The 22505-nt window shown below is 38.0% G+C and overlaps 1 protein-coding gene across 1 annotated transcript in view; it reads right to left on the bottom strand.

Annotated features, from left to right (window-relative positions):
• Positions 1 to 22505, bottom strand: part of LOC103514638 (rap guanine nucleotide exchange factor 4-like) — a gene marked incomplete at its 5' end in the record, with an annotated part of 78916 nt that overhangs the window by 38430 nt on the left and 17981 nt on the right. Inside the window, one exon of the mRNA XM_026827551.1 lies at positions 1889 to 2035. Within this exon, the coding sequence (XP_026683352.1) occupies positions 1889 to 2035 (147 nt within the window). The remainder of the gene's footprint in view (positions 1 to 1888; positions 2036 to 22505) is intronic.

Below are 22505 nucleotides of genomic sequence, written 5' to 3' on the forward strand. Positions count from 1 at the left end.
TGATTCATTCAGCAGGTAAAAATCGAGTGTGCAATGTGCTGGTTCATTCAGCAGGTAAAATTGAGTGTGCACTGTGCTCATTCATGTCATCTGCAAAATATTTCCCCTTCCGCATCAGCAGGAATTTCACTTTCCCTAATAGTGATAAATTGAAGCGCTGAAGGAAATGAATATTGCCTGAATTGAAAGTTTAGGTTTTTCTGAGTCTGCAATGTGCTGATTCATTCAGCAGGTAAAAATCGAGTGTGCACTGTGCTCATTCATGTCATCTGCAAAATATTTCCCCTTCCGCATCAGCAGGAATTTCACTTTCTCAGTCAGCAAAGAAGCTTGGAGCGAAATGTGTTTTTTACGACTTTGCCAAAGTCTTTTATTTATTTTTGTAACCTTTTTGTGTGGAAAAGTGTGTGTACTTTTTCATTGACTTTTATGGCGGAATTCTCTCATCGCTTTGGAAATGTGAGAAATAAATATTGTTTTAACTTTTGTCATTTTCATTTTTCATTTGAGTTTTGTTCCAGTTTCTCCTCGTACTTTCACGTTTAATGATCAAAACGTCCTTTGTGTGTTTTATGAAACAAACCTTATTGTTTATGCTTGTAATGAAGACTTTTCTCGCACTCATTGTTGTTCTTTGTATTCAAAACATACCAGCCTATGCCTTGAGAATCTTGACCCTCGTACTTTCACGTTTAATGATCAAAACGTCCTTTGTGTGTTTTATGAAACAAACCTTGTTGTTTATGCTTGTGATGAAGACTTTTCTCGCACTCTTTGTTGTTCTTTGTATTCAAAACATACCAGCCTGTGCCTTGAGAATCTTGAGATAGGTATCTGATTTCGACTTCTGAATAAAGGAGAGGTAGGGAGAGAGAGAGAGAGAGAGAGAGAGAGAGAAGTAGGTACAATACAGAAGATATTTACCCGTTTAATGATCAAAACGTCTTTTGTGTGTTTTATGAAACAAATCTTGTTGTTTATGCTTGTAATGAAGACTTTTCTCGCACTCATTGTTGTTCTTTGTATTCAAAACATACCAGCCTATGCCTTGAGAATCTTGAGATAGGTATCTGACTTCGACTTCTGAATAAAGGAGAGGTAGGGAGAGAGAGAGAGAGAGAGAGAAGTAGGTACAATACAGAATAGATATTTACAATATTCAGTATAAAATTTTAACTATTCATAATAATATTGTTTATTTATTTACCTATGTACACCGGAGAGAAAAAAAAAGACTTCACAAATTCGGTTTTCAGTGAAACCTTTTCTAAAATCTAGCGCTGTCAGGAAATTTGAAGTATAAAGCCGGAAATTTGAAGTTTTTTTCCATTCGCGAATTTTTTCGAAGCAACAACAAAAAAAAACTTTCAGCAAAGCAGAATGAAGGGGAGAAGGGAGAGAGAACCGAAAGATGGAGGACTTAAATTTCAATTTTCAGTTTTTTAATTTATTTTTTTGTTGGGAAATTTGTTGAGAATAATGAGAAGAGTTTAAGGAAGAATTTGATTTTTTTTTTACTCAAAATATTTTTCATACCTGCATACATACCTTTAGTGTTTTGAGGATGTTTGAAATTTTGATGTTGTTTTTCTATTAACGCGTTATAAACACGAATTTCGACGTTTTCTGGCACAAACTTAAATTTTCTAGTAGTGTACCTATCTATAGGGTGGTCCAAAAGTACCTCTCTTATGTACCTACCTAAATCTTGAATAAATAATTTTTGAACAAAAAAATTCAAGATTTCATCCTGCCCCTACTCCCTTCGATTTTGAAACGATAAGACCTCCGTCATCTGTTGTTACAGTCTCCTCTATTAAAACTCCTAAAAAAGATATATTACTAGTATTTCATGGAGATTTTATCATCTCTGTAGAGCTCTACTTACTTCTTTAATCTCTACAAAGTCTCGATACTGAATCCTCAACAGTTCACACGTGGTTTTGGTGATAATGTGGGCACCCCGGGGCAGATCCCCCAGCAGCGTTTCAGTAAATGTAGCACCAACTCCGAGATATGTCAATGTGATGATTGTCTGGAAACAGAAAGAAATGGGCGTGCGGTTAGAGTGAGGTTGGAAGATCCTTTTGTTAGGAAGGTAAATCTGTAGGGTGGCGCGGGCGAAAACGTGAAGAGAAGCCCTGAGTCCATATGAACTCGGTACTCGGTAGATGCGATACGGCGTTTTATAAAATTTCCAAAAACACTTTGGTAGAATCCAACACATTTAAAAGTCCTTCATCCTGTTGCCTATCCTTATATGCTTATATATGAACATTTCAAATGTACATTTTTTTGTAGATAAGGATCAATCAAATATCCTTCTTTATTTCGGATATCATATTAAACATCAATCAAGGTACCTCTCCTTCTTTCAAAAGAGTATAAAACGAAAAAAGAATGAATTCATAGTCCAACCCTGACTGCCTGGATGCACATGTCTCAGACAGGGAACCATACCTTACCATATCAATGTCTTTCTATCTCTTTTCAAGTCAGTTAACAAAGTCAAAGGTTAATTGGGAATGCCAGTGGGCAGATAGACCACGAATGAACTCAAACAGAAACGAATCTTATCGTCAAAGAAATGTGAACAAAAATACAGGGAAGGAGGGATGAGAAAAGAAAGAATGAGGGAAAGAAAAACATCACAGGAAGTCAAGATGAGGTGAGGACAAAATGGCAACATCTTAATGCTTTCTGTACGAGCATTTCAAAGTTCACGATTTACCAGTATTTTTTTAATCGATTTATCTCGGGATCTAGAAGTCGTAGAATAAAAAGAAAAATTCCGTTGTTCCTCATTCTTCCTGCTCTATGATTTTGAAACATCACCCAAGTAAGCGCAACTGATCTATTCTACCAGAAAAATGGGGTTCGTAAAAAATTTTCAGCTTTCCAAGGAACAAGTTGATGGAGCCCCGAAGCTATTTTGTGCAAAAGTAAAATCTTTACATAAATTTTATGCGAAGGGCAAGGTGAGGGAAAAAATGGAATTCTAGTTTGAATATTTCTGTGTTTACATTAACTTTGCTTGCTGTTGTTTCCATTATGCAAACTCTGCGGAGAACCTAATGTTTTTTCACTTGTTTTTGCCTGTTTATGATACGTTTTGGTTAATATACGATCCTTAACCAGGTCAAAGTACAAATATTATGAAAAGGTGTTCTAATGGATTTTTGTACAAGCGTATGCCGTGACGTCAAAGTTCACGATTTACCGGTATTTTTTTAATCGATTTATCTCGGGATCTAGAAGTCGTAGAATAAAAAGAAAAATTCCGTTGTTCCTCATTTTTCCTGCTCTATGACTTTGAAACATCACCCAAGTAAGCGCAACTGATCTATTCTACCAGAAAAATGGGGTTCGTAAAAAAATTTCCAGCTTTCCAAGGAACAAGTTGATGGAGCCCCGAAGCTATTTTGTGCAAAAGTAAAATCTTTACTTTAAAATAAATTTTATGCGAAGGGCAAGGTGAGGGAAAAAATGGAATTCTACTTTGAATATTTCTGTGTTTACATTAACTTTGCTTGCTGTTGTTTCCATTATGCAAACTTTGCGGAGAACCTAATGTTTTTTCATGTTTATGATACGTTTTGGTTAATATACGATCCTTAACCAGGTCAAAGTACAAATATTATGAAAAGGTGTTCTAATGGATTTTTGTCTACTTGTTTTTGCATGTTTATGATACGTTTTGGTTAATATACGATCCTTAACCAGGTCAAAGTACAAATATTATGAAAAGGTGTTCTAATGGATTTTTGTACAAGCTGTATGAATGAAAATGTAGAACGGGTGTTAAAATATGTCCCATTGACATGCGTTACCGGATATTGCGATGTCCTTTTCATTGCGTGGGCTAAATGCTAACGACGTGATGTGACGTTTTACTATGTCCCATTGACATGCGTTACCGGATATTGCGATGCCCTTTTCATTGCGTGGGCTAAATGCTAACGACGTGATGTGACGTTTTACTTTTGTAGCAAATGAATAAATGGACAGCATTTGACAGAAAAGAACCATCCATAACGCAAAAGCCCCTTATAGATGGTTCTTTTCTTTAATGCTGTCTAAATATACAAACATTTCAATATATTCCGTCATAGGAGGTCCTGAAATGTTTTTTCCATGATGGGAGTTCCTAAAATGAAACTTCAGGGTTCTTTATCTCAGAATCCTAACGGAGTCATACCAAGATCGTAAAACTTTCTAACCACTATGGACAAACCACCACAAGAAGGAATCCCTCGTCTTGAAACCACTCGACCCATATCTACCGACTTATAGCAAATGGAAACTGGCGGTTTCCATACAAGAACTTTTTCTATGCATATGTTTTTACTATTTGACAGAAAAGAACCATCCATAACGCAAAAGCCCCTTATAGATGGTTCTTTTCTTTAATGCCGTCTAAATATACAAACATTTCAATATATTCCGTCATAGGAGGTCCTGAAATGTTTTTTCCATGATGGGAGTTCCTAACATGAAACTTCAGGGTCCTTTATCTCAGAATCCTAACGGGGTCATACCAAGATCGTAAAACTTTCTAACTACTATGGACAAACCACCACAAGAAGGAATCCCTCGTCTTAAAACCACTCGACCCATATCTACCGACTTATAGCAAATGGAAACTGGCGGTTTCCATACAAGAACTTTTTCTATGCATATGTTTTTACTGCACGGGATATTCAGATTAAGTTTGTAATGCAAAAGCTATGATGGTATCCATGGCAGAGAGATTGAGATGGAACATAATTAAAAAGAAAGCACTTCAATTCCCTTGGTTCTAGGAAACTCTGTCAAAACATTCCCATGTCCTGAAATAGTGCACCATAACTCGAAGTACTGCAATTAGGGCAACATAAGTCTGGACATTTTCCAAGAGTGCCAATCCCAATGGCCCCCATGGATATTGAATGAGTCACAGAGGAGAAACATATTATCATTAGCAGATTAAGTTTGTAATGCAAAAGTTATGATGGTATCCATGGCAGAGAGATTGAGATGGAACATAATTAAAAAGAAAGCACTTCAATTCCCTTGGTTCTGGGAAACTCTGTCAAAACATTCCCATGGTCAAATGTCCTGAAATAGTGCACCATAACTCGAAGTACTGCAATTAGGGCACCATAAGTCTGGACATTTTCCAAGAGTGCCAATCCCAATGGCCCCCATGGATATTGAATGAGTCACAGAGGAGAAACCTTCCTCCTCTTCCTTTTTCTCATCCTCCTTTTTCTCCATCTCCCCTAATTATTGTTTCCTTTTTATGAACCTTTCCGGTGCTGTCCAAGGATTTTCTTTAGGAGAAAATACGTCCAGTTTTTTTTATGTTTCCTTCTTTTGCTTTTCTCGCGTTTTCGCCTTCCTCCACCCCTTCTTCTTCTTCTTCTCCTTCTTCTTTCAAGAAGATAAAAAGAGAAATAATTAGAGAGTTCCTGTATTTGTCATATTTTACTGTCTATCCTACAGACAAGATTTCTGAGGGAGCATAAAATAAATGACCGTCTAACTTCTCGCCAGATTTTTCCTTTCGATTAGGTAACCGAGAGTACATTGTTGTATCCTTCATATCTTCCTTTGTTGATAAAAGTAAACCTTTCAAGCAATATATCCTCCTCCTCCTCCTTCTTCTTCCTCTTCTTCGTCTCTTCTTTCTTCTTCTTCTTCTTCTTCTCCTCCTCCTCCTTCTTCTTCTGTTCCTGACACTCCTCCACTTCGTATCCTTTTACTCCTACTTCATCTCTTCTTCTTCTTCCTTTTTCTCCTCCATTCCTACAGTATTTTCCCCCATCATTCTTCTCCTCGTCCTCTTCAACCTAGTCCTCCTCCTCCTCCTCCTTTCTCCTTCTCCTCACAGTCCTCTTCTTTGTCCTTTTCCTCCTCCTTCATCTCTTCTTCCTTCTTTTTCTCCTCCATTTCTTCATTCCCCCCCCCCCTTGAGTGTTGACAAGTATTATTGTTTTCTCAGAATGTCCCCGAATTTGACCTTTGATCCAGTCAACTGTTAGGTACTTAGCTTTTGGGTTCGTAGTTCAATTCTAATATTCCTTGATTTAGTCCTGATTCCCTATGCAATTGACCAAGTTTCCAAATTTTCACTTTAGGTACGTATGTAGGATGATGGATGGTATTCAGATGTTTGAAAATCTGTCTTCTCCTTGTCCACCAATGTCCTTTCTTGTCCAAATTACGAGAGAGTTTTCGACACATTTGCATATTAATCATATTTTTTAACTCGTGTGCCAGGTATTCATAGGTTGTATAGAGAGGTAAATCCCGTATCCTTTGAACATGTTCGCATGCACTTTACATGAGGGCTACACGTGCTTATCACACCTTCAGGATGGGGATGTAAAAGTGTTAGGACTGCCTAAAATAATTCTCAACGCATTTTTCGGCCCTACTTACACATAAAAGTTAATAAAAACTTTACCTTGATCTTAAAAAGGTCAAATAAGTTATGCTCTTTTTACACATACAGTTAACCTTCAACATTTTACCCTAAATCATAGGACCGTTTTAGAGAGGGTCTCTTTACTTTCTCTAAGGAGCTTTACTTAACCCAGCTCAATCCAGAATTGAAGCCAACTCCGACTTCGTGAAACACAGTCTAACTGGTCCAAGTGATTTGATTATTCAACCCGAATTCTAAAGGTCTATCCATACATGGTAACATGAACGTCCACACCGCCTCGATAACACAGATTCATCCCGTAGCGTCGATCGACTATCACTCGTATTTATGAACAAGAATGATCGTTCTTAGATCAGTCTCAAGTCAAAATTGACCAATCAAATGCCTTGAGACTATGACGCTAGGATCTACAGGGTGATCTCAACGAGAACGGTACAAAAAAGAAAGGTACATACAATCTGTAGAAATTGTAGATTTGGCTCAGAAACAGTGTCCTTAGGACACCCCATGGCCAAATTGGTCACAAAATCCAAGGAGCAAATGAGGAATGTATGTCCATTTCTCAAAAGGAAACAGTATGAAAAATGGCCCTGCTTTCATAAATCTCCTAAAATTTGTTCCTGGTTTCTGATGAGGCTAACAGTCGTATTTATGAACAAGAATGATATTTCTTAGATTAGTCTCAAGTCAAAATTGACCAATCAAATGCCTTGAGACTATGCTTAGCACGAACTTAAGAGACAGCATTTTGTTCATAAATATGGGTGTATGTTTGGACACACTTTGGACTTAAGACAGGTTTCGCATGATTACTTTCCTGAGAGGCATCGACATACTGCCAGTAAGACTACCAGGAGATTGACATACTATGATTACGTGTTTCTATCTTCCCCTTTGAAAATCTCACACCACGCCACTAGTTGTGTTCTACAAGTGGTATGAAATGCTGGACGTGTGTTTGTTTAATTGCATCCTACTGATAACAGATAAATCCTTAATATTAATAGATTGCCTGAAGATATGATTAGGTAGATTTATTATTTCTCCATCAGAAAATAAAAAGTAGAAGAAGACCCTATCAACCCTACATTTTAAATTTTGCTCCCAAGATTCGTTACCAACAATTTGAATAGACGAAAATCTACCTGGCATTCTCACGTACTGTGGAGTTAAATCAATCAAAAGTAATACTCCTAAGCTACCTCCTCCTACAGCCACCGCAAAATTACAAATACGCGATACGGCGTTTTATAAAATTTCCAAAAACCCTTTGGTAGAATCCAACACATTAAAAAGTCCTTCATCCCGTTGCCTATCCTCATACATGAACATTACCTGCCTTGGTGGTGTAGTGGTCAAGGCGCTCGACTGGTAAACAGGAGGGCGTGGGTTCAATCCCAGCCGAGGTATAGAATTTTATCCTCAATATAATTTGAGAATTTGACCAAATAATAGTAGTAGCCTACTGCTGGAGTAAAGGGACTTATCAGTCCTATGCGAGCAGTATAAATAAGCACTATTATTGATAATAGTAGTAGCCTACTGCTGGAGTAAAGGGACTTTTAAGTCCTATGCAAGCAGTATAAATAAGCACTATTATTATTATTTCAAATGTACTTTTTTTGTAGATCTTTTACCTGTGGTTTCGATGTTTCGAACCACTGCAAGCTGACATGGATCAATCAAATATCCTTCTTTATTTCGGATATCATATTAAACATCAATCAAGGTACCTCTCCTTCTTTCAAAAGAGTGGAAAACGAAAAAAGAATGAATTCATAGTCCAACTCTGACTTCCTGGATGCACGTGTCTCAGATAGGGAACCATACCTTACCATATCAATGCCTTTCTATCTCTTTTCAAGTCAGTTAACAAAGTCAAAGGTTAACTGGGAATGCCAGGGGGCAGATAGACCACGAATGAACTCAAACAGAAACGAATCTTATCGTCAAAGAAATGTGAAAAAGAATACAGGGAAGGAGGGAAATGAAAAGGAGTGTGGGAAAGAAAAACATCACAGGAAGTCAAGATGAGGTGAGGACAAAATGGCAACATCTTAATGCTTTCTGTACGAGCATTTCAAAGAAAGAATGTGGGAAAGAAAAACATCACAGGAAGTCAAGATGAGGTGAGGACAAAATGGCAACATCTTAATGCTTTCTGTACGAGCATTTCAAAGGAAGTCACTAATGTCTTAGAGCATTCTAAGCGGTGGACAAATGCCAAATTATCTACGTCATTGCCACCGGGGGAACGGAAAAACAGATGAACAAAAACTTTGCTCGAATTACTGTGATGTCAGACAAGCTTTTGAAAAATCTCTTACTTTTAATTTTATTTGCCACCTTAAAGTCACTAATGTCTGCTTAGAGCATTCTAAGCGGTGGACAAATGCCAAATTATCTACGTCATTGCCACCGGGGGAACGGATGAACAAAAACTTTGCTCGAATTACTGTGATGTCAGACGAGCTTTTGAAAAATCTCTTACTTTTAATTTTATTTGCCATCTTGATAAAGAGAAACTCAGGAACAAATTTGTTTAGCTGTTTTAACGTCTCGAAGTACTTTACATCATGTCGGAGATGTGAAACTTTTATGACGCTAAAATATAAAGCAGTTGGGAGATAGAGAGACAACTATGGAGGTAGAGAGGTGTCAGGACCTCTTCTTGTAATTCAGGATTTTTATAAAGAGATTATGGCACATCCACTACTGTTTTATACAGACATTCAAAGTTGGTATGAGGCTATGAAGAGATCCACCTGTACAATTCAAGTTTGAAGTTTGCTATTGAACTCAGGAAGTTACTTTACAACTAACTGTGATTAAACTCAAATGAAGGGGTAACGCTTAACACTTCATCAGAAGAGATGATGTTGTACCAGATCCACTCGACCCCCTATAAAGAGATACTGTCAAATCCATTAGGTACCTACTTGGTCACAAAGAAATTGTGGGATTCTGGCACATCCACTATTATGTGTACACTTGAAGTTTGTTATAAAGAGATCTTGGCACATATTTTAAGACCCACTATTTATTTGTATAACTTGAGCTCTTGAGCAGTCTGTTATGAAGAAAGAGATCTTGGCACATATTTTAAGACCCACTATTTATTTGTATAACTTGAGCTCTTGAGCAGTCTGTTATGAAGTCATTCACTATTATTTGTACAACTTTGCTATAAAGAGATCTTGGCATCCGCTGTTATTTGTATCCCGTAACTAACTAGGTACCTACTTTGTCACAAAGAAATTGTGGGATTCTGGCACATCCACTATTATTTGTACACTTGAAGTTTGTTATAAAGAGATCTTGGCACATATTTTAAGACCCACTTTTTATTTGTATAACTTGAGCTCTTGAGGAGTCTGTTATGAAGTCATTCACTATTATTTGTACAACTTTGCTATAAAGAGATCTTGGCATCCGCTGTTATTTGTATCCCGTAACAAACTCGAGTTTATTATGGGTTATGATTATGACAGCAAAGTTGTTTCAGCATATACAGCATATACTCGTACGAATTAAATAAATAAAAAGCACAACTCCCTTTCTATTGTGTTAGACTGTTAGAGACACAGTGAAGTATTCTATTTCAGTTAAGGGTGGCAATCAGCATATTCCTGTTTTCATTTTCTCTGTATTATATTCACTCTGTAGCTCCTGTTTTACATACCTATCTCCCCTTGCAAAAGTCACAGCTCCTAATTGAATTCATCCCATATTTTCTTAGAGTGCTTTTTCCTTTGATGGACGCTTTTCGCTCTGGATAATGTATTTTAATATTCTTGTATTTATGCGAGTTTTGTTTACCGAGAAACGTACAAAGCGAGTGCGATGAATAAACAAAATTTACCCTGGGAAAATGCAGGAGAAGCCTTGGACTTTTTATTCAAATTGAATTAAATTTATAACGGTATTACTGAGGAATGCGGGATTCTGTTCTCATTCAGTCATCTTACAAAACAAATTCATAATAGATTGCTCCCAGAGCTTTGAACTTTGGCATATTAAGAGCTTCAATAGTAGGATCATTTTTAGATTTTTTACGGCTTTGAAGGCTCTGTGGGACTTTGACGTCACTTTTAAACTGCTAAGGTCTTTGTTGACGGGAGTTTTACCCTTCATTCGACTGAATCATATCTTCAGGCAAGCTATCAATATTAAGGATTTATCTGTCAAATGAAAATCCTTAGAGAATGTAAAGAGACCCTCTCTAAAACGGTCCTATGATTTAGGGTAAAATGTTGAAGGTTAACTGTATGTGTAAAAAGAGCATAACTTATTTGCTTCGATTGTGTCTTTTGTTTCATCAAATCCTCTCTTGTTCTTGTTGGAAAATGAATTTCAGCCAGTTGTAGTGTAGTACCATCATTCCACAATATACTTTCAGTCTGACTTTTTCTCTCCGGCTTTGAATTCATGAATACGGCATGAAGGCTCTGTGGGACTTTGACGTCACTTTAAAACTGCTAAGGTCTTTGTTGACGGGAGTTTTACCCTTCATTCGACGAGGAATTACCCAACTATACTCATAATAACCGCACCCAGCCTGAGTAGGGCCGAGAAGCCTGTCACCCGATTGCCCAGATTTTCAAACATCTGAATACCATCCATCATCCTACATACGTACCTAAAGTGAAAATTTGGATAATGTCGAGCTTCCCGATATGTAGAGATCAATATAAGAGTTCCGGAACCCAGTCACTCGACTGGGCTTCCGGCACCCTGGTTCTCAGTATGAAAACAAAAATCGTGTTTTGACTTTTTGAGGTCTTTTTCAAGAGGTTTAACAGAGGGAACTGTAACTGCTAAGGTCTTATCGTCCCGAAAGAGAAGAGAGAAGGGAAACAGAGAAGAAAGCCAGCATAGCAAGAGGTAGGTATCTGGTGAAATTAGCTCCATAGGACTAAATCAAGGAATATTAGAATTGAACTACGAACCCAAAAGCTAAGTAACACTGGATCAAAGGTCAAATTCGGGGACATTCTGAGAAAACAATAATACTTGTCAACACTCATACAATCCCATTAAAACCCCTTGGGAAATTTTCCGAACATACGAAAGCCTGAGAGTTAGAATAGATCTCTTAAACAGAGAGAGGAAGGAAGGGAGGGGAGGGAAAAGAGAGAGAGCACAAGATATAGGAGAGTAAAGAGGGTTGGAGAAAGGCAGAAAAAAAGAAGGAGAAAGGAAAATGAGAGAAATATGAAGAGGGGAGAACGGAGAGTGGGAAAAGAAAAATAATAAGAAAAGGAGGAAAAGAAAGAATGAGAGGATGAGAGAATAGAGTGAAAGACAGATTATATAATGCTTCGATTGTGTCTTTTGTTTCATCAAATCCTCTCTTGTTCTCCTTTTGTTTGTGCTTCCGTGTTGATTGCGCTTTAGAAACGTTTTCTTCAAAACGACAAGATTTTCGCACTGAATTATCATTAAAATACTGTGCAAACTACACAAAATATACGGTAATTCATCTTGGAAAAAGACGTACTGAATCCTGACCTTCGTACAATAAAGTCACTAATGTCTGCTTAGAGTTAGAGCATTCTAAGCGGTGGACAAATGCCAAATTATCTACGTCATTGCCACCGGGAGAACAGATGAACAAAAACTTTGCTCGAATTACTGTGATGTCAGACAAGCTTTTGAAAAATCTCTTACTTTTAATTTTATTTGCCACCTTGATAAAGAGAAACTCAGGAACAAATTTGTTTAGCTTTAAAACGTCTCGAAGTACTTTACATCATGTCGGAGATGTGAAACTTTTATGACGCTAAAATATAAAGCAGTTGGGAGATAGAGAGACAACTATGGAGGTAGAGAGAGAGGTGTCAGGACCTCTTATTGTAATTTAGGATTTTTATAAAGAGATTATGGCACATCCACTACTGTTTTATACAGACATTCAAAGTTGGTATGAGGCTATGAAGAGATCCACCTGTACAATTCAAGTTTGAAGTTTGCTATTGAACTCAGGAAGTTACTTTACAACTAACTGTGATTAAACTCAAATGAAGGGGTAACGCTTAACACTTCATCAGAAGAGATGATGTTGTACCAGATCCACTCGACCCCCTATAAAGAGATACTGTCAAATCCATTAGGTACCTACTTGGTCACAAAGAAATTGTGGGATTCTGGCACATCCACTATTATGTGTACACTTGAAGTTTGTTATAAAGAGATCTTGGCACATATTTTAAGACCCACTATTTATTTGTATAACTTGAGCTCTTGAGCAGTCTGTTATGAAGTCATTCACTATTATTTGTACAACTTTGCTATAAAGAGATCTTGGCATCCGCTGTTATTTGTATCCCGTAACTAACTCGAGTTTATTATGAGTTATGACAGCAAAGTTGTTTCAGCATATAGTCGTACGAATTAAATAAATAAAAAGCACAATTCCCTTTCTATTGTGTTAGACTGTTAGAGACACAGTGGAGTATTCTATTTCAGTTAAGGGTGGCAATCAGCATATTCTCTTTCCTGTTTTCATTTTCTCTGTATTATATATTCACTCTGTAGCTCCTGTTTTACATATCTCCCCTTGCAAAAGTCACAGCTCCTAATTGAATTCATCCCATATTTTCTTGAGTGCTTTTTCCTTTGATGGACGCTTTTCGCTCTGGATAATGTATCTTAATATTCTTGTATTTATGCGAGTTTTGTTTACCGAGAAACGTACAAAGCGAGTGCGATGAATAAACAAAATTTACCCTGGGAAAATTCCGAAGTAACGTCTGCATATAATTTAATCTACACTCTACAATAAGCAATAATTTATCTGCAGGTAGCTATTCTCCAATTATTTCATGTGAAGTTGATTAACAAATTTGAGTCAGGTTTCAGGAACCTTAAATTCAGAAAAATAAGGAACCTTAAATTCAGAAATTGGATTGTATGAGAATCGAATTAATTTTCATTTTAAATTCAGGGGTTGTAATTTTAAATTCAGGGGTTGTAGAATACATGTAGGTACTGTCATTTCAAACTAACATAACGTGTATATGATGCTTTTTACTAAGTAAAGTAGGTATTGCTTTCACTTCGATTTTCCGAAACCTCCAGACTGCTTTCCAATTCAAATTATTCGGTATCCGGAGTGCAGACCCTAATAAATTTGCCACCTCCATTTCCACAATTTTCAGATGCAAATATGTCATCTCCATTCTCCACCAATATGTTGCTTTTGTACACTGTTTGGGTTTTCAGTTTTCAAGTTTTCACTAAGGTTCATATTTCATACTAGTGGTTGACCCGTCCTTTGTACGGGACCACCACACACACACAAATACACCCCCCACACACACCACACCCATCACACACATCCACTGTTTCCATATTTGATAGGGAAAGTCGTTAAAGCATTGCTCATAATTTTGGCTTTGGAAAGAAATCAGTGTAAAAACAGATAAGGAAAATCTATAGACCTGGGAGTGAAAAAAATAATACCTTCCTAGGATTGAACGGTTGTATTCAAGAAGGGTACACTGAGAAAAAAAAATTAGTGATAGGATGCCACTAGTTAAGGTGGAAGAACTCTATTATTGGGTTACTTCCCCTGATTTAGGTTATTGGAATACTTTATAATAATGTCGAGCTTCCCGATGTAGAGATCAATATAAGAGTTCCGGAACCCAGTCACTCGACTGGGCTTCCGGCACCCTGGTTCTCAGTGTATGAAAACACGTTTTTCCACAACTTTTCCTTCAGAAAGGAGGGAGTTGAGTCAATGAGGGGAAAGGAGAAAGACGATATGGGGAAATGTGTGTGTGTGTGAGAGAGAGAGGGAGGAGAGTGAGGCAAGAGAGAGGAAGAGGGGAGGGAGGAAGAGAGAAGGAAAGATCCTCCCGAGATTTGAGACCGTGTTTGATTCGTGAACTTTGCAAAACTTATCTTCTCTCTCTCTCTCTCTCTCTCTCTCTCTCCTTTCTGTCTCTCTTTCTCATACCCTCTCTTTTTTCCTCTTCTTTTCCTTCTCTCTCTCCCTCTCCCCCCCCCTATTGTTAGTGTTTCCGTGTTGATTGCGCTTTAGAAACGCTTTCTTCAAAACGACAAGATTTTCGCACTGATATTTACTGTCTGTAGTGGTCTGACAAGACAGGGCCTAATGAAATGAAATGGAATTTTCGCTTTGTGTTGTCCTCTTTTCTTTGGCTTTATTTAAAGTGGGAGGATTCTTCTAGGGGGTCTTCCAGCCAACCACTTTACTTCTTCACGAATTTATTTATTTAAATCACTGAATTCAGGGTCTTTGTTATTACAATTCACTACCCATTTCATTAACTTTATCCCTAAACAGCTCATTCCCAGTAAAATTCCAAAAACTTATTTCATTATTAATCCAAATCATACATGTTTTATGCTGCTTCATATTCAACTGAAAAATCCTCAAATTTCACGCCAAAAGCAGATTCGCCTGCATAATGAATGCGTTGAGAATTATTTTAGGCAGTCCTAACACTTTTACATCCCCATCCTGAAGGTGTGATAAGCACGTGTAGCCCTCATGTAAAACGGTATTCTTCGAGTAGGTATAATGCACTATAGATATAGTCGAATTGTATTCGATAAAGTGACATCTATTTTCGAGTATTATTTTCTGCAATGTGAAACTTGAAAACTAGATACATAAATTTTGGATGCAAACAGACACCCAACTGGGAAACTGGGAAAAGTACTTTCTGTTTTCAACACATGTATTGATATGCAAATGTGAAATGGAAAGTGCTTGAAATTTGCATGAAAAGTATACGTGCAATTCTTATCGTGCCCGGAAGAACTCATTTTCTAGTATCTCTGAGAAACCTTCAAGACAGGTATACCTACTCCTGATATTGAGCATACCTGAACTAGTGACATTGCCTTGTTATTTTTACTCGAAATGTTTGATTGACTTTGCTGACTCTTGAGAGTCTCATCTGTTCTTTATTTCAGCAGAACTTATTTATTCATTTATTGATTTATGAAGAAATCGTGGCTTCGGACATAAAAACATCTGCCAAATGTTTGATACTTTTGATAGGCGATATTGTTTCTGAAGTTAATCGGTTCTGGGATAAGAAAAGTCGTGTGCTATTCACACCAGATCTTCTTTATTTGAGCTTTAAAAAAAGTCCAGAGCCTCCTGCGTGTTATCAGTATCAGCCTACAGGAAAATCTGAGTGAAATTTTGAAAAAGGAGAGAGAGGCAGTAGTATCCTGTATCCGGTAGACCTTTTCTGTTCCTTTCCCTTTTCTCGTCCTTTCCATTTTTAGTCCGTCCTCCCTTTACTATTACAATAGTAATAAAAAGGTATAAGGGACGGACTATTGTATTCGCCTCGGTGTCTGTTTTTTTTTAAGAGGTTTGACAGAGGGAACTGTAACTGCTATGGTCTTATCGTCCCGAAATCGAAGAGAGAAGGAAGACAGGATAGGAGAAAGCCAGCCGTTCCGAGAACGAACATTATCGCATCAGGATAAAATCCGCCCCGGGCGGGAATCGAACCCGCGGCCTAGCGCTTACAAGGCAGACGCACTACCAACTAAGCTAAGTAGGCTGGGTATGAAAACAAAAATCGTGTTTTGATTTTTTGAGGTCTTTTTCAAGAGGTTTAACAGAGGGAACTGTAACTGCTAAAGTCTTATCGTCCCGAAAGAGAAGAGAGAAGGGAAACAGAGAAGAAAGCCAGCATAGCAAGAGGTAGGTATCTGGTGAAATTAGCTCCAATATCCATCTCAAGTCTCAAGGTGATTGACAAAGCTCTAATTTTCAACAAGAGGAAATAATGCTTCGATTGTGTCTTTTGTTTCATCATATCCTCTCTTGTTCTCCTTTTGTTTGTGCTTCCGTGTTGATTGCGCTTTAGAAACGTTTTCTTCAAAACGACAAGATTTTCGCACTGATATTTACTGTCTGTAGTGGTCTGACAAGACAGGGCTTAATGAAATGGAATGGAATTTTTGCTTTGTGTTGTCCTCTTTTCTTTGGCTTTATTTAAAGTGGAAGGAATCTTCTAGGACCTCTTCCACCCAACCTCTTATTTACGTATTTATTATTTAAATCACTGAATTCAGGGTCTTTGCGCTCTAATTCACTACTCATTTCATCGACCTTATCCCTATACAGCTCATTCCCAATAAAATTCCAAAAAGTTGTTCGGCCCTTTTTGGGTAGAAAAAAAAAATGTTGAATTCAGGCTTATGTCCAAATTATACTTGTTTTATGCTGCTTCATATTCAAAAATTCAAGTGAAAAATCCTCAAATTTCACGCCAAAAGCAGATTCGCCTGCATAATGAATGCGCTGATGATTATTTTAGGTAGTCCTAACACTTTTACATCCCCATCCTGAAAATGTGATAAGCACGTGTAGCCCTCATGTAAAATGCATGCGAACATGTTCAAAGGATACGGGATTTACCTCTCTATACACAACCTACGAGTACCTGGTACACGACTAAAAAATATGACTACTAATATGCAAATTTGTCGAAAACTCTCTCGTAATTTGGACAAGAAAGGACATTGGTGGACAAGAAGAAGGAGGAGACGAGAGAAATGGACGAAAAGAAACGTGGTGGTGAAGAATGAAGAGATAGGAGAAGGATGAAAGAAGGAATGAGAGAAGGATAGTATAACGGCATTACTGAGGAATGCGGGATTCTGTTCTCATTCAGTCATCCTACAAAACAAATTCATAATAAATTGCTCCCAGAGCTTTGAACTTTGGCATATTAAGAGCTTCAATAGTAGGATCATTTTTTAGATTTTTTACGGCTTTGAAGGCTCTGTGGGACTTTGACGTCACTGGAAAACTGCTAAGGTCTTTGTTGACGGAGTTTTACCCTTCATTCGACGAGGAATTACCCAACTATACTCATAATAACCGCACCCAGCCTGAGTAGGGCCGAGAAGCCTGTCACCCGATTGCCCAGATTTTCAAACATCTGAATACCATCCATCATCCTACATACGTACCTAAAGTGAAAATTTGGAAACTGAATTGAGGAAAGATGAAAGAACGCAAAATGGAAAATGGAGGGGAAAGAAGGAAAAGGAGGAAATGGACGATAAAAGAGGGAAGAAAGAGAGAGAGAGGGAGATAAAGTACCCATTATTCGGGATAAACAGGTGAGAGGAAGAGAGGAGGGAGATGACAAATGATAAACATGTTTACATGTTGTAAAAATAACGGGGAAGAAGGAGAGAAGGATGATTAGCTCCCATCATTTCACTTCTTTATCAGAACGAAGGAAAAATATATGTAGTAGAGGAAGAAAAAGGATGGTCCAGGTGATTGGAGTTAGAAACATCGTCAATTCGTCACTATTCGATACTGCGTTCTCGGCTGGCTTTCCCTTTCTCTATCCTCCTTTGAGTTTCAGAATAGATCCATCATGTTTATCACTGAACTAAGTCTGACTGCAGATCTAACTTAATACCCTATGCTCCCTATAATATAGGGTACTAAAGCAGGGCCGTATTTAGAGGGGTTCACGGGCAAGGCCCCCTCCCCCGTCGGGCCCCTAAATGTACTAATATACTAAAAGTATTAGCGTAGGCCTATAAATTTGGAGTTATAGGGAATTAGGACTAAATCAAGGAATATTAGAATTGAACTACGAACCCAAAAGCTAAGTAACAGTTGACTTGATCAAAGGTCAAATTCGGGGACATTCCGAGAAAACAATAATACTTGTCAATACTCATACAATCCCATTAAAACCCCTTGGGAAATTTTCCGAAAATGCGAAAGCCTGAGAGTTAGAATAGATCTCTTAAACAGGAAGAGGAAGGAAGGGAGGGGAGGGAAAAGAGAGCACAAGATAGGAGAGTAAAGAGGGTTGGAGAAAGGCAGAAAAAAAAGAAGGAGAAAGGAAAATGAGAGAAATATGAAGAGGGGTGAACGGAGAGTGGGAAAAGAAAAATAATAAGAAAAGGAGGAAAAGAAAGAATGAGAGGATGAGAGAATAGAGTGAAAGACAGATTATAAATGTCTAATCCAGCATCAGTAATTGAAATAATTTAATCAAGAAGGACCGAAAGACTCTCTATTTTTTCATTCAAAAGGATCCTAAAAAGAGTATTGAGAGGCTTCCATGAAAATGCACGAGGTATCTTTGTGAATGATTGAGATTCAGATACATATCAACAAGATGATTCTTTTTAGGACAGATTTTGAACAACAGTCCGCACTGTAAAAGCCATTTTACTATTTTACCCGCAAAAAAGAACAACATGATTCTTTTTAGGACAGATTTTGAACAACAGTCCGCACTGTAAAAGCCATTTTACTATTTTACCCGCAAAAAAGAAGTCCAAGTAGCAAAGACTCTCTATTTTTTCATTCAAAAGGATGCTAAAAAGAGTATTGAGAGGCTTCCATGAAAATGCACGAGGTATCTTTGTGAATGATTGAGATTCAGATATCAACAAGATGATTCTTTTTAGGACAGATTTTGAACAACAGTCCGCACTGTAAAAGCCATTTTACTATTTTACCCGCAAAAAAAGAAGTCCAAGTAGAGTCAAGCTCTTCTTTCATAAAAAGCCTTCTATTTCAGCATCAGTTTATACACAAACAACGCTGCGAGATATTTCAAAAATTTCCTATCAAAATTCTGGAGGATCACAAATCTAATCGTGTTTTTAATTATTTTTCCGCTCTACAAAACGAAGAGGGGGGTTCGATATTTTTAGGGAAACGAAATTCCCCCTAATTCCCCAAGGGAGATGAGAGTTGATATATTAATGCCATTCCCGTTTTGTTCCCGATGAGATGAACTTTCGGGGAGAAAATATATGGGACTCCATCGAGGCGCAACCAAAGTGGGAGAGATTGTAGGTTTGAAAAGTTTGAGAGAGGGAAACTGGAGGAAAAAGGGAAATGAGAAGGATTGAAAACGGAATTCGAAGTCTCCTCAGAAGCTTCAGATATTCAAAATTCAAATGTCTTCACGATGGGATGTAGAGTGTAGGTAACCCGAAATCCAAGCACTTGAAAAAAAAAACTTTGACTTTGTTAAGAATTGAACCCAGGTTCTCTCAGCTCGGGAGTAAATCAAAGCTCAGAAAACTTTAACTTCGACGGAAATGGGACCCGGGAATCCCGGTATTTAAGTCTAGTTTCGCACGAAGTTAAGAACGTGGTCGATTCTTCCTCCAAGATTTCTGAAGAAAATTCCCAAAAGAGTCGAAAATTTAAAATCACAAATTGGGAAATGAGGAGAGCTTGTTAAGTTTAAACTTTAATCTCAGGACATTTTATGAAGTCCCTTTCCCTTGTCCTCATAGTTTTTCGCCTGAAAGTTCCCTAAAGGCTAACGTGTTACGTAAAATATTTCCAACATCTATGTATAGTTTACACTCTCGTTCTAGAAATCTAGAGTTTCCGGAAAGTCAAACGTATTGAAAGTTGAAACCTTTGAAGTTTGAAGTTTTTGCAGCTCCAACACAGTTTACTGAAATCCTGAAAACGGGCCTGCTAAGATATAGTGCCTATATCCCTCTGTTCTAATATTGGGATAGCCCTTCCCTGCGTCCTGCCCTAAGAGATACCCTGTTCCCTATTATTTCCTCTTCAAATAGGAAAGCTCTTGCGTTGTTGTTAATGACACTTGAATATCAATGGGGGTATAGTGCTAAGCCCTGTCATAATCACCATTAGTATCATCAACATTACGAGTGTAGTTTGTAGTGGCGTGTTTTCATTGGAAGTTGGGGAAGCAAGGCTACTAGAAATAAATAAATAAAAACTGTTGACTGGATCTGGGCCCGTAGTGGTCTGACAAGACAGGGCCTAATGGAATGGAATTTTTGCTTTGTGTTGTCCTCTTTTCTTTGGCTTTATTTAGGAATTTAGGAGGAATCTTCTAGGACCTCTTCCACCCAACCTCTTATTTACGTATTTATTATTTAAATCACTGAATTCAGGGTCTTTGTAGCTCTAATTCACTACCCATTTCATCGACCTTATCCCTATACAGCTCATTCCCAATACAATTCCAAAAAGTTGTTCGGCCCTTTTTGGGTGGAAAAAAATATGTTGAATTCAGGCTCATGTCCAAATTATACATGTTTTATGCTGCTTCATATTCAAAAATTCAAGTGAAAAATTCTCAAATTTTACGCCAAAAGCAGATTCGCCTGCATAATAAATGCGTTGAGAATTATTTTAGGCAGTCCTAACACTTTTACATCCCCATCCTGAAGGTGTGATAAGCACGTGTAGCCCTCATGTAAAAGGTTATGACAGCAAAGTTGTTTCAGCATATAGTCGTACGAATTAAATAAATAAAAAGCACAACTCCCTTTCTATTGTGTTAGACTGTTAGAGACACAGTGGAGTATTCTATTTCAGTTAAGGGTGGCAATCAGCATATTCTCTTTCCTGTTTTCATTTTCTCTGTATTATATTCACTCTGTAGCTCCTGTTTTACATATCTCCCCTTGCAAAAGTCACAGCTCCTAATTGAATTCATCCCATATTTTCTTGAGTGATGCATGCGAACATGTTCAAAGGATACGGGATTTACCTCTCTATACAACCTATGAGTACCTGGCACACGAGTTAAAAAATATGATTAATATGCAAATGTGTCGAAAACTCTCTCGTAATTTGGACAGGAAAGGACATTGGTGGACAAGGAGAAGGAGGAGACGAGAGAAATGGACGAAAAGAAACGTGGTGGAGAAGAATGAAGAGATAGGAGAAGGATGAAAGAAGGAATGAGAGAAGGATAGGGAAGAGAGGAAGATGTAGAAGAGAAATAAAAGAGAACATGTGCAAAGAAGACATGGAGATAAAGTGAGGAAAGATGAAAGAACGCAAAATGGAAAATGGAGGGGAAAGAAGGAAAAGGAGGAAATGGACGATGAAAAGAGGGGAGAAAGAGAGAGAGAGAGAGAGAGAGAGAGGGAGATAAAGTACCCATTATTCGGGATAAACAGGTGAGAGGAAGAGAGAAGGGAGATGACAAATGATAAACATGTTTACATGTTGTAAAAATAATGGGGAGGGAAGAGATAAGGAATGGGGAAGAAGGAGAGAAGGATGATTAGCTCCCATCATTTCACTTCTTTATCAGAACGAAGGAAGAATATATGTAGTAGAGGAAGAAAAATGATGGTCCAGGTGCTTGGAGTTAGAAACATCGTCAATTCGTCACTATTCGATACTGCGTTCTCGGAACGGCTGGCTTTCCCTTTCTCTATCCTCCTTTGAATTTCAGAATAGATCCATCATGTTTATCACTGAACTAAGTCTGACTGCAGACCTAACTTAATACCCTACGCTCCCTATAATATAGGGTAATAAAGCAGGGCCATTTTTAGGGGGGTTCACGGGCAAGGCCCCCTCCCCCGTCGGGCCCCTAAATGTACTAATATACTAAAAGTATTAGCGTAGGCCTATAAATTTGGAGCATCCACACCTATGTAACTGAAATCCTGAAAACGGGCCTGCTAAGATATAGTGCCTATATCCCTCTGTTCTAATATTGGGATAGCCCTACCCTGCGTCCTGCCCTAAGAGATACCCTGTTCCCTATTATTTCCTCTTCAAGTAGGAAAGCTCTTATGTTGTTGTTAATGACACTTGAATATCAATGGGGGTATAGTGCTAAGTCCTGTCATAATCACCATTAGTATCATCAATACTACGACTGTAGTTTGTAGTGGCGTGTTTTCATTGGAAGTTGGGGAAGTACCGCTATTAAAAAAATAAAAAAAACCTGTTGCCTGGGCCCCTCTGAGGAGCTCGGGCCCGAATGGACCAGAATTGAGATCAATCCGGAACTGAACTCAGACTTGATAAAACGCGATCTGTGATTCGATTATTCAACCCGAATTCTAAAGGTGTGTCCACACCTGAACCGTCTACACTACCTCCATAACATGGATTCATCTCGCCGATCGACTACGTTCAGACACACCTTAAGGCCGGAGACTTAAGACAAGTTTGGCATGATGGTTTTTGTTTTCCTGAGAGGCATCGACATACTGCCAGTAAAAGACTACCAGCAGATTGACATACTACATATTATAGTTTTCTATCTTCCCCTTTTGAAAATCTCACACC

Source organism: Diaphorina citri, unplaced genomic scaffold (genome assembly GCF_000475195.1).
Source record: "Diaphorina citri unplaced genomic scaffold, Diaci psyllid genome assembly version 1.1 scaffold1193, whole genome shotgun sequence".
Classification (NCBI taxonomy): domain Eukaryota; kingdom Metazoa; phylum Arthropoda; class Insecta; order Hemiptera; family Psyllidae; genus Diaphorina; species Diaphorina citri.